The sequence below is a fragment of the Canis lupus genome, chromosome 33, assembly GCF_048164855.1.
Source record: "Canis lupus baileyi chromosome 33, mCanLup2.hap1, whole genome shotgun sequence".
NCBI classification, from domain to species: domain Eukaryota; kingdom Metazoa; phylum Chordata; class Mammalia; order Carnivora; family Canidae; genus Canis; species Canis lupus.
In genome coordinates, this window is record NC_132870.1 from 806,421 (window position 1) to 819,511 (window position 13,091).

At 36.7% G+C, this 13,091-nt stretch overlaps 1 protein-coding gene across 2 annotated transcripts in view; it reads right to left on the bottom strand.

Moving 5' to 3' along the window:
• NUP54 (nucleoporin 54) overlaps positions 1-13,091 on the bottom strand; it is a 30,875-nt gene that overhangs the window by 17,185 nt on the left and 599 nt on the right. The window contains exons 2-5 of one of the 2 annotated variants that reach the window (XM_072810504.1): positions 12,732-12,893; positions 9,380-9,463; positions 9,132-9,278; positions 2,118-2,344 (exon numbers count right to left, since the gene is read on the bottom strand). In XM_072810504.1, coding sequence (XP_072666605.1) covers positions 2,118-2,344; positions 9,132-9,278; positions 9,380-9,463; positions 12,732-12,893 — 620 coding nt within the window. The remainder of the gene's footprint in view (positions 1-2,117; positions 2,345-9,131; positions 9,279-9,379; positions 9,464-12,731; positions 12,894-13,091) is intronic. The other variant, XM_072810505.1, reaches the window with a different exon arrangement.

Genomic DNA, 13,091 nt, shown 5'->3' on the forward strand with positions numbered 1-13,091 from the left:
CTATACCTTTCTAAAGAATTACTCTTTTAGATAGAAGCCTCTTCTCTTGTCACCATTTATAATGCAACTTTAAAAAAAAGAAACAGGGCAGTCCGGGTGGCTCAGTGGTTTAGCGCCGCCTTCAGCCCAGGGCCTGATCCTGGAGACCCGGGATCAAGTCCCGCGTCGGGCTCCCTGGATGGAGCCTACTTCTCACTCTGCCTGTGTCTCTGCCTCTCTCTCTCTCTCTCTGTGTGTGTCTCCCATAAATAAATAAAATCTTTAAATAAAAAAAATTTTAAAAGAAAAAAAAAAAAAGAAACTATTTATTTATTTATTTGGGTAGGCAAGGGAAGAGGGACAGAGAGAATCTCCAGCAGACTTCCTGCTGACTGAGGAGCCCTACACACAGCTGCATCCCACAACTCCAAGATCATGACCTGAGCCAAAATCAAGAGTCAGACGCTTAACCAACTGAACTACTCAGGTACCCCATAATGCAACTTTTAAAGAACTTAAATTCATTCTAGACTAGTTCTCATTTTGCCATTTGTATGTTATACATCAACTTAAAAAAAAGTTATATTCAGCCTATGTCCACGGTATAGCCCTTAGTCACTTAACAAAAGTATTAAAATTTCAACTATATAATACTTAAAAACTTTTTGTTAGAGTGATGAGATAAAGAGATATTTTTAAATAAGATAATTTAGTCACTTTTTGTCATTTAACCATGTTGAAAAGGGTCTGATCAAGCTTCAGCCTTGAAGCTTCAAACACAGGCTTACATACATATTGATTAGACACTGACCTAGGCAACAAAAAGTGATTTTTTTTGCCATTGAAAAGTGGCCGGGGGGATCCCTGGGTGGCGCAGCGGTTTGGCGCCTGCCTTTGGCCCAGGGCGTGATCCTGGAGACCCGGGATCGAATCCCACGTCGGGCTCCCTGCATGGAGCCTGCTTCTCCCTCTGCCTGTGTCTCTGCCTCTCTCTCTGTGTGACTATCATGAATAAATAAATAAAATTTAAAAAAAAAAAAAAAAAAAGGAAAGGGGCCGGGACACCTGCATGGCTCACTCAATTGAGCATCTGACTTTTGATTTTGGCTCAGGTCATGATCTTAGAGTTGTGGGATCCAGCTGCGTGTAGGGCTCCTCAGTCAGTGGGAAATATCCTGGAGATTCTCTCTGTCCCTCTTTCCTTGCCCCTCCCCCACCACCCTCAGGTCAGAATCTTAGGGTCATGAGATCCAGTCCCATAACAGGTCCCATGCTCTCTCTCCGTCTGCCTTTCACCCAGGTTGCACATGTGTGTGCTCTTCTCTAAAAAAAATTGTATGTCTTAAAAAAAAAGTGGCTGAAGTATAAACTAGATTGTAATACATTAGTTATGAAAAATACACCATCAGGGTACCTGAGTGGCTCAGTTGGTTAAGTGTCTGCCTTCGGCTCAGGTCACAATCCTGGGGTCCTGGGATCAAGCCCTACATCTGGTTCTCTGCTCAGTGGCGATTCTGCTTCTCCCTCTCCCTCTGCCCCTACCTGATTATGGTGTGCACTCTCTCTCTCAAATAAATAAATAAAATCTTAAAAAAAAAAAAAATCCCATCAAGTTGACCTAAATACTCTCACTGCTGATGAGACAGAATCTCTGAGAAGTCAAATTCAAATGAGAGGCAAGTTGTTTGGTAGGCATGGAAATCAGAAAGAAAATAGATTATACTGTCTTAATGGCTTTAACTGCAGCTATAATAGTGACAAACAGAACTTATACTCTTGTCTGCTGGCCAGGGTGTACTTTCCTGGACAATATTAGATGAATTATCACTAAATTCTAGTTTTGGGTCTCTCTTTATAGATGCAAAGCAGACCACTCCCCTTCTGTTAACATTTTTTCCTCAGTTTTAAATTACATTCTAATCACACCTTCCTTCATTCATATTCTGGTCACCTTCAATCACATAAATGTAAGAAATCACTTCAATTTAATAACTTCTAAATCTTTAAAACAAAAATATAATTGCACCATGTTCAAGGAGTACTAAAGACCAAGCAATTGCTCTCTTCCTATAATTTAAATCCAGTATCATATTCTCTTTTACACACACTCAAGTGAGGATCAAAAGAAATACTAATACCTTAAATCGGCAAAAGGGATTTTCTTGTGTGAATTCCACTGGTGGGATGTTATTGTTGAAATATCCTTTTCCTGTTCCCCAAAAGGCCTGCAGCTGATTCCATTTTGCTAAAATAGCATCTCTCTCATCTCCCAACAGCGTTGGAGCAGAAAGAGCACTTGCAGTATTTATCAGTTGATTGGACTGGGTAGGAGCTTGTGTGGGCTGACTGAAGAGACCACCTAATGCTAGAAATGTACCCCATAATTAGTATTAAAAAAAAAAGAATCAATCAATTCAGATCCTAGGTATGGTAGGCAGAATAACGCACCCCCCCCTACACACACACACACACATCCTAATCCCCAGAATCCGTAAATATGTCACTTTGCACAGCGTAAGAAACTTTGTAGATGTGCTTAAATTAAGAGACTTTGTTCAGACTATCCTGGATTATCAGCATGGGCTCAACACAATCATAAAGGTCCTAAGGAGGGAAGGGGGAAGTCAGAGTCAAAGTGATGTAAAGATGAAGGGGCTACAAGCCAGGAAATGCAGAGAAAGACTAAAGTAACACAGCTGTGCCAACAACATCTTGATTTTAGCCCAGTGAAACCCATTTCTGAATCTCTAATTTCCAGAACTGTAAAATAATAAATATGAATTTAATACACTAAGTCTGTGATACTCTTACAGCAACATTAGGAAACTAATATACTAGGGCAGTCCTTATAATGTTAAACTTACTTTTCTAATGATTATCTTTTTAATACAAATAATTCCATTACCAGTACACTAGATGGATTCCTTATTAGACCCACGTCAACAGAAAAAAAAAAAAAAAAAAAAAAGAAAAAGAATATGATATGGAAAAGTAAAGTTTGTGAAGTTGCAGAATTGGTTCTTAAATCTTTATTGCTGTTATATGTATATAATAAATACAAATTCGAGGAGAAAATAAAAAGAATCATTGTATCAGTATTTTATCAATATTAAGCACTTTTCCTTCTCTTATTATGAAGAAATATACAGTAAAAAGAACAGTTGAACTAATCATTAGGCTTCTAAGCTAAAAACCTTAGCAGGGTGTGTAGGTTTGGTAAGTCACTTCTCTGTACTACAATTTCTCCAACAGAAAGGGTAAAGTTGTTAGATCAGGCCAGTATTTCCAAAGTGGGAGGTAAATATCCCCAGTATATGAAATTATAGCTGTCAGGCAACAGTTGTCTAATTATGGACTAATTCACATAACAAAAAAAAATCTTTTAATTTTCTGATGTTTTAAATAAGTCTCAGTTTAATGCTAGCCTGCTTTTAATGGCTCACAAACACCTGCTTAGCTCATATTATATCAAAGGAAAAAAGTCTAAAGGTCAGAGCTTAAGGCAAAAGTATTAATTAGAACTTATAAACATTATTACATCTTCTGTGTACTTAATTTCAATTATCCTGCCTTTGTAGCAAATAATACTGGTTTTCCATGTATAGCAGTAGTACAAATCTTCCTTTTAAAATAAATGTAGTATTTAAAAGTAAATTGACTTAAAGAAAATTCTTAATAATACAAATGGTACATAGGTAAGAGAAAAATCATGAACACCAAATGCTCTTGAGTTTTAGTTTTATTAGATGATATTTAAGTTTTCTTTCAGGTCTAAAGATTCTAAATACCACAAGATCATTGGGGCTGCTACAGGGCTATAAAGGGTCTCTTATTACCTTCCAGATGAACAGTATTAATTTCCAAATGGGCACATACAAAAATTGTAAAGAAATGGACTAGAAGCCAGAAGATTTGAATCCTTATTAAAAGCTCAATAAGCTATTTTTGTAGCTTTTGCCAAGAAAAATTCCTACACTTTATCTCAACTTCTAAATGAGATAAACTATGATCTGTACTGATTTACATTTAGCTTCCTTTTTACACTTCAAACTAGATTACAGCCATACTAGTCTATTCAGAGTTCACTAGCTGGAAGGAATAGATGAGCTCAAATTACAAAATCCAAAACATTCTTTTCAAACCTTAACATATTAAGACTTCTCATACCTTTCTACCTTCCCAGGGCCCTCATGCTGTTGATTATTCCTTCAGCTCCCAAAGAAAAATCTTCAACTTTCATTGAACACACATCCTCCTTGAAAAGCTCTTTTCCCTTACATTTTTTCTGACAATACATAGTCTCTCCAGGTTTTATATCTCATACATAAATACATACTTTCATTCACGAATGAGTATCCATTAAATATCAGACACAGAGCTAAAGACTAAGGACAGAGTGGTAAACAAACAGCATATCAGACAAATAGTAACAACTGTGGTAAATTCCTCAGAGAAGTACAGAGGCTATGAGAGTACTAAATGAGGGAGCTAATCAAGTGGGGCGCCGAAGGTCAAGAGAAGGCTGCTCCACTAGAAATTCACTAAGGCGTAAAGGAAGAGGTCAGCCAGGCCATGATGTAGGGGCAAAGATGAATAGCATGTGCAAATCTCTGGTAAAGAGGAAGAGGAACATAAACCAGCAGAAGCAATAAGGAGTACTAAAGAATGAGGTAAGAAAAAAATTGACCAGATTATTGTTGAAATTAAGGGCTCATGTTGGCCAAAACTGACAATTTGAGCATTAAAAAAAAAAAAAAAAATGCAACCACCTCAAGCACATTCAATTTAATAAAACTCATGCATTCAGAATTATGTTTTTTAAAAGATCAAAAAATTTAAAAACCTCAATTCCTTGGACACCACTGGAAATAATCAGGCTACCAACAACTTCCGACAAAAACTGTCAATTAGGGGCACCTGGGTGGCTCAGTAGGTCAAGCATCTGCCTTCAGCTAAGATCGTGATCCCAGGGTTCTGGGATGGAGCCCCACACTGAGCTCCCTTATCAGCGGGGAGTCTGCTTCTCCCCCTCCCTCTCCCTCTGCCTACTGCTCCATTTGTGTGTGTACTCTCTATTTAATAAATAAAATATTTTAAAAACAAACAAAAAACCTTGTCAATTAAAAAGAATTTAGTTTGCCTTTCCTATACAAATTATATTTTAGGGTGACCCAGCACTCTTGGGGGACGAAGAAAAACTTCCTTTTACAGAATTTTAGTGTGAACGGGAGGGCAGAAATCACCATTTTGCAACTCCTAATAAAATAACTGAGGCAGTGATCATCAATGAATGAAACCATTAAGTTAAAGACTGATGGGGAACTTTACAAGACAGATTGGGTGTCATCCCCCGAACCCACTGATCAATCTTAGTGTCATCAAAAGAGGGATAAACCTTTTAATGTGATGCAGTATGAAGTACATTGCACAACTGGCAAAGTATCCATGCCAAGAAGTCAAACTTGAATCGAATATAAAGCTAACTTCATTTAGCTTTAGAAAATGGGGTATAAAGTTAAATGATACCGGAAGGAAACCTAGATTTGGGGACATTTCACAGGACAACTGGCCCAGTTTCTCCAATTCTTGATGGGGCAAAAAGGAGTGTGGAGCTCTCTATACTAAAAGAAACTTGAGGGGTGCCTGGATGGCTGGATTGGTTAAGTCGACTCTTAATTTTGGTTTAGGTCATGATCTCAGGGTTGTGAGATCCAGCTCTTCATCAGGCTCTGCACTGGTTGGAGAGCCTGCTTAAGATTCTCCCTCTCTCTCTCCCTCTCCTCCCTCTCTGAGCAACGCTCTCTCTTAAAAAAAAAAAAAAAAAAAAAAAAAAAAACACAACTTGAGACATAAAAAGAAAATGAATGTGGGGATCTTGTTTGGCTCATGATTTGAATAAACCAGCTGAAGAAAACCTGAATGAAACATAGGGAAATGTGATTAAGGACTAGGTATTAGACGATACCAAGGAATTATAAATAATGAGTTGGAGTGATGTCCATATTTTTAAAGAGGGAGGCATAGTAAAGTGAGGGTAAAAAGACACATTTAGGATTTGCTTTAAAATACTTCAGTAATAAAAAAAAAAAGAGTGAGGAAAGGAGATAGATAAAACAAGTACGGCAAATTCTGACTTTTGGGGGAATCTATTCAGTAGAATATACGGTCATTTTACTCTCTTATTTTTGTGTTAAGTGTTTCATAAATAAAGAACATTAAGTATTCACTGGATCGGAAAGGACTAATGATCTTAACTATTTGGGTAAAAAATAACAGAATCCAAATCACTGTGGGCTAAGAGGAAACAGAAGACAACAGAAGGGGATCCCCTTCTTCCATAACTATTTCATGTAGTTTATAAAGGGGAACAGAGAACAGCAACTGAAGTGTGATATGAGATTAAAGTAGTTTTGTTCTGTGGTTACTATTTTAAGGAAAAAGATACTTCAGGTTGTTGAAATGTGGGTAAGAAGGATCACTGGGGAGAGAAGTTGACTATTGGGGGGGAGGGTTGCTGGAAAGAACCAACAGTACAAGGGTCCTTTGGGAGAATGAGATCCAGAGCACAGGTGAAAAGAGAAAAGGATGAGCAGAGAGGGAGGTAGATAAACAGATTTGGTAGTGGGAAGCTGAAGGAATTACAATGAGGAATTACTGTTTTCTCTATGAAGAAGAGGTCAAGGCTATCTGCTGAAAATAAGAACAGAGAAATCTGAGATTTGAAGAGAATAAAGGTTTAAAATAACTATTATAGAAGGTTGGAGAATAAATTAAATAGAGAAACTTCAAAGGATTACCAGGCAATGTTGAGGCCCCAAGTTAGGTCAGTGATTAAGAATTTAGGGGTACTATTCAATATTTTGTATTGTGTGATTTTCTCAAGTAGTATCTAGATAGACAGTTGGGCTTACACCAGCTTGGGATCCCCCCCCCCCCCCCCGCCCCACCGCCAGGCACATGATAAAAGGACAAGGAAGTTTAGCATACTGGCAACCAGTGACTGAAATAGAAGGACATAGAATCTAAGCTAATTTGAGAGGATAGTGAAGACAAGAAGGAGCAGATAAAGAATAGAAAATGGTCTAAATGACAATGTCACTGGTTTAAAGACCTAATGAGGTCTAGGAACAGCTATATTGGAAGTTCTTATAAAGGCAGGCTAAAAGAACAAGTTGTGGGATGTTCATGTTAGTGATTTTAAAATTAGAACATTTTCAGATGTTGCCAAGGTCGAGGGTAAGAATTGTTTAGGTAAAATGGAAGAGGTCTTTGGAAAAAAAGGTAGACGGCATGGCTGTTTGAGTATATAGCCATGTGATGTTTAACCCAGATAGAAATTGAAAAGTAAAGTAAGACTAACAGCCAACTGCTAAAGTTTTAAATGAATAAGAGGTACTGTCCAGGAAGTCAGCAGACAACTGAGATTAGACATATCACAGATGGTATAGCCAGACAGCAAGCACCTGTTTTAAAAATAAGACAACAGCTCCATAATCTTTGTAGGTTAAACTCAAACTCCTTACAGCAGCAGGTCCCAAATTCATTATACTATGCCATGCAATGATGCTTTTGTCAGTTATTCTACTTGGAATACCCTTTTCTGACTTCATCTAACCTAATTCTTTCAAGATTCAGTTCTTCCTCTGTATTCCACAGCACCTTGTAGGGATTCATTTTAGAACTTTCACATATATATGTATTTTGTATAAATGGATATTTGTTATTCTAATTAGATATCTGTCATTCTATCTCCAAGTAGACTATAAACAGGCTTTGTGGCTCTCAACCTTATATACCCAATGCCTGACATACAACATACAGTCAGTCAAGTGGTACAAGAGTACTATTTCATAAGGTTCTTGTGAGAATTAAATAAATTAATCATACAAGATAACCCTGGAACATATCGCCATACCAGCTAGTAAGGATGCTATCAAAGACTGATTCAAAGCTTGTGTCAAAGGACTTGGAAGCCAACCTGAAAAGGCTTGTATCTTTGGCCAAAGATGGGACAGTTTAAACATCGATAAGGATAATAACTGCAACAGATTAAAAAATACCAAATAGTTGAAATACTTAAGTTCCTAACATTAAAAAAAAATGTAATTAGTCTCCATTGGAGAATCATAGAGAACCAACTCTTTTTTTCTTTTTTCTTTTTTTTTTCTTCCAACTCTTTATTTTGAAAACTAATCGTAAATATGGAAAAGAATCAACCAAATAATAAAGTTTTTCTTTATAAAATACATGTAAAAGGAGTCACAGGGTTGGAATGATACCATTTTGTAACCCCTAAAAAATTAATGGATCTAAGTACTGATCACCAATGGCTACTGCTAACACAACAAAAAAGACATCACTGACATTATATACCTCTTAATAAAGAATGCAATATAGTCTTACAGCCAAAGTGTCTAGATCCAACCCAATTTACAAGAAACAGAGAAGACTACATACAAAATATGTTAAACTATACCACAGGAATGCAATCTAGTAAAGTCCTGACTTGAAAAACTGTATAGAACAAGTATCTGATTTAGCAAATTGTAAAAACAAACAAACAAAAAAGGGCTAACAGGGGAACTTAACAAAGTTTGAAGACAAATAAAACTAAATAATAATGTTTACACTTAAACTTATATGACAAAATTATAAAGTCAAGTAAAGAACAGGTCACCATGAAAGACAGAATTATAGTTCCTCTGACAGGGCAGTGACTGCAAGGGCAATGTGAAGAGTTTCTCAAGTGGCTGGCCAGGGCCACTGCCTGGCACAGGCAGTGGTTACAGGTGTTCACCTTATATATAATTCATTAAGCTGTACTTTTGTGCTGTTTTCTGTGTTACTTTCAGCAACGAAAGTTCAACAGAATGCTATTAAACATTATGCTATTAAACATATTAACATATGCTATTAAACATATTAAACACAGAGGGTTAATAATCCTCATCCTGTCAGTCAGTCTTCTCTTCTCCCCAGTTGCTATCATCATATATAAACATGAGAAGTAGCTTTTGGAATTTTGTGGAACTAATACTGATAAATCTTCAAAAAAAAGAGATATCCACTAAAGTGTTTTGAACAGTGCACTCAATGTTAGGTATATGTTACAGTTTTATATTTGAAGTAGGATGAAGGCCTCTTATACTTACTAGTTTGCTGTTGCTGCTGCTGTGTATTAAATCCTCCAAATCCCAGTCCTGTTCCCAAACCAGTACCTAAACCAGTACTACTTCCAGTTGTTGTGCCAAAACCAGTACCAAATCCAAAACCTTTGTTCTGAGTACCACCAAAGAGTCCTTTGAAGGAAAAATTTAAATTGCGTAAGTTAAAAAAAAAAAAAAAGAAGAAGCTGATGTCTAGTTCATTCACTTTACAAATGATTTAGATATCTTCTTACCAGTAGCGCCTGTGTTAGCTGGAGCAGAAAAGCTGAAAGCAGAACCTGCTGTTGTAGATGTTGTCCCAAATCCTCCAAACCCACCTAATTTAAAAAGGATAAATAAAACAGAAAGGAAGAATCTTTTGTATGCATTAATTTCTTTTTTCAAATTATTTTACGTCATTGCCACATAAAAAGACAAAATAGTTTGATCTAATTTTTCCTTTCTCTACTTTCAACTTCAGTTTTTAAAAAACTACGCTACTCATCATGAAGTCAGTATGTTGCAAGAAATAATGACTAAGTATTTAAAATAGAAATAACCACAATGCAATATATACCCTTCAAACTAAAGGGGTGATTAACAGTTACAGCTAAGAAAACGTTAAGCCTATTACCATGCTTAACAAACTCTAAAATGACTATGCATGTACTTTTTAGAGTAGGAGTTGCAAATTCAAATGCCTACAAGATTAAGGCTGATAACATTAAAGAGTGAAATAGACCGGATGTTTACTGACTGATAGAACTGCTCAATGTGAATAGTTTTTAAAAGTGGCAGCAATTTCTAAATTCCAGCAGATTACTGCGCTGGGAGAATGGTAGTTTCGTAGTGTTGTATGTTTCATTTTTCCTAAGAGAAACAGAGGATCTAAATTTTCTATGTGAAATTTACAGAATTTTAAACCCTAATTCATTTGGGGGAGAGGGGCAAAAACTCAAATGTTTTTATTTTTTTTTAAAGATTTTATTTATTTATTCACGAGGCAGAGAGAGAGAGAGAGAGAGAGAGAGAGAGAGGCAGAGACACAGGCAGAAGGAGAAGCAGGCTCCATGCAGGGATATGGGCCTTGATCCCGGAACTCGGGATCACACCCTGGGTGGAAAGCAGGTGCTAAACCACTGAGCCACCCAGGCATCTCAAATGTTTTTAAAATAGTGTGAAACATCATATCAGCAGATTGTGGGGCCAGTTTGCAGCTTTGGGTTTGATGAATTAACTTGTATTTCAGCTTATATTTCTACTTAGTCTTCATGAAAACTTTGCAACTTTCTAAAGGAAACATACTGACCTCCCTACAACAAGAATGTTTCTTGAAGAAAGAGATATGGGGGGAAAAACAAGCTCCAACTGGAATGCAGTAGTAGGAAAGGAGAGTGGAACTAGCATAGTTCTCTGCACCAGTTTGGCAACCGACAGATACAGACACACACATTTTTTAGGTAAGTTTAGAGATGAAACTAATCTTAACCATATGTAATTTGACATATGAATGGGATGGAATATAGACAATCTAATATTGTTTTATGTTTTTTCCTTATTGTCAGTTTTTACCTGATTACCAATGTGGTGCCAAAAAGACTTTTAAGAAAAATGGGGAACCCTGGGTGGCTCAGCGGTTTAGCGCCTGCCTTTGGCCCAGGGCGCGATCCTGGAGTCCTGGGATCGAGTCCCGCGTCAGGCTCCTGGCATGGAGCCTGCTTCTCCCTCTGCTTGTGTCTCTGCCCCTGTCTGTCTATCATGAATAAATAAATAAATCTTAAAAAAAAAAAAAAAAGTCTGAACCATTAGTGCTGCATTATGCCACAGTTTTTCACAATTCTAACTTCTAATTTCCTATATTTCTAGTTTAAGAGATAGATTCATGTTACATAAAGGATATAAGAAAGAAAAAACCTCAACCTTTTGATATTCACCATATAATTTTGATTTGGAAAATTACTCAAGAATAGACTGCATACTGTAGACATAACCAAATAGGCTATTTTCTTGTAGGTTCTATTGCAGTACTGCAAACTGTAAACATTTGGACTAAAAAAAAAAAAAATCAACTAAAAGTATAAAACACTGCTCTCAATCTTTTTCATTATCTTCCCTTACATAGAATAACTATGATATATTCTGATTTGGCTACACAATATTAGTAGCTTATCATGGTTCCTAATACCAAAAATGTAATAGTGAATCTGTTAAGATACAAAATAAACAAGACTTTAAAAAAAATAAAAAAAATAAGAATTTCTATCATCCCTTTGCTGAAGGTTCAGTTACTGAACATACATAGAAGTGGTTAAAATACAGTTATATTATCACAACTCAACACTTAACAGTGATAACTCCAAATGAACATGAAATCAAGCAAATACCAATAAGTTTATTTATTGTTGTTGAATTACAAGCTGGGTGGCTTTGTTCAGAAACACAAATTTCAAAATACAGCTGTTTTACCCAGTGCCAATTTTAAGCAAATGGAAAAATAAATGTGCATGACAGTAAATGACAGTGATACACGATCACTTTAAATATACCTTAACAACAAGGACTGTTTTATCTTTGGAATTCAAGGAATTCAAACGTATTCTTCAAAACATTTCAAATCAGATGCCGAGGTGATATTCGTACTGCTCTAACAAATACTGCACAAATACCAGACTTTCCAAATAAATTTTAGGGAATAAATAATGTTTACAAAATGCATATAATTGGCATGGGTATAAGTGGCATAATGCAAGAGAATATGGACAATATATTCATATACGAGCAGCAGAGGAACAAGACTTTTCTATAGGATAACTATGTAAAATACACAGACCTATTTTAAATTTATATATACATATAAACACATTATAGTCTGTGCTTTGCAAATTTCCAATGAGCTTCAATCCATATAGGTACTAAAATCTTCATCATTATTTAATACAAATATGTCTAGCCTACCTACTAGCCTCCATGCTATCTGACAAATTAAACTGCTCTACTTATTTCTCAAAAAAATCCTGTAAAAAACCAAGACTCTTTAAAATTACATATCTTACAGAAATGCATCCTAATCTGCCGAGTGGACCAAAGGAATACATTGTTGTTGCTAAACACATTTTAAAAATACAGGATGTTGCTGTTCGTATAAGACTTGTTTCTCTTGGGAAACACAAAGACAGTCGAATGAAATTGCAATGAAAGATGCAGGAAAGATGGGGGAAAAAAAAAAAAAATGACTGCAGGAGTCCAAGAATCCCAGAGAAAAGAGCCTGACTGGTGAGTTTCTGTTTTGTAAGAGATAAGATAAACAATTTGGAAAACATATTCTACTTCAAATAATCCGTTCCAGATTCTTACCACTTGGAAGGTATATTCTGTCGGATCGAATGCAAGTTCAACAAAGGAACATCACAACTTGCAAGGCTTCTAAAAACCAAATCTTTTAAGACAGTCGGAGCTAGATGCAAACGTTTTTGATTCGACTCTAGGGAATGAATGAACGTCCTTTCCCCTTTAGGCAAGTCGCTGCTCTTCCGAAAACTCGGAGCTGCGAAATATTCTTGGACTCCGGCTCCCAACATCGTCACACGTACGACCCGCAGTATCTACCTGCACTTGCCAGACTGTTACCAAAATTGAACGGAGTCGCCGAGGTAGTAGAAACACCGAAATTCCCAATATTAAAGTTCACTGCAGGATTAGCAGTTAATCCGAAACCCCCAAAATTAAACCCACTGGCGGTGGAGTTGGCAGTCTCAAGCCCACCAAATCCTGATCGGCGTGTAGGCACAGAAACAAAATTTTAAAACGGGGGAGGGGGGAGAAAAAGAAAAGAGAAAAGAAAAGAAAAGGAAAAGAAAGCAAGACAAGGGTTAGAAGAGTCAGCAGGTCTCACAGAAGCGAACGAGGACAAACCTCGACTTAGCTCCAGCGGGTTAAGAAAGCGGAGGTGGAGGCGGGGACGGGAGG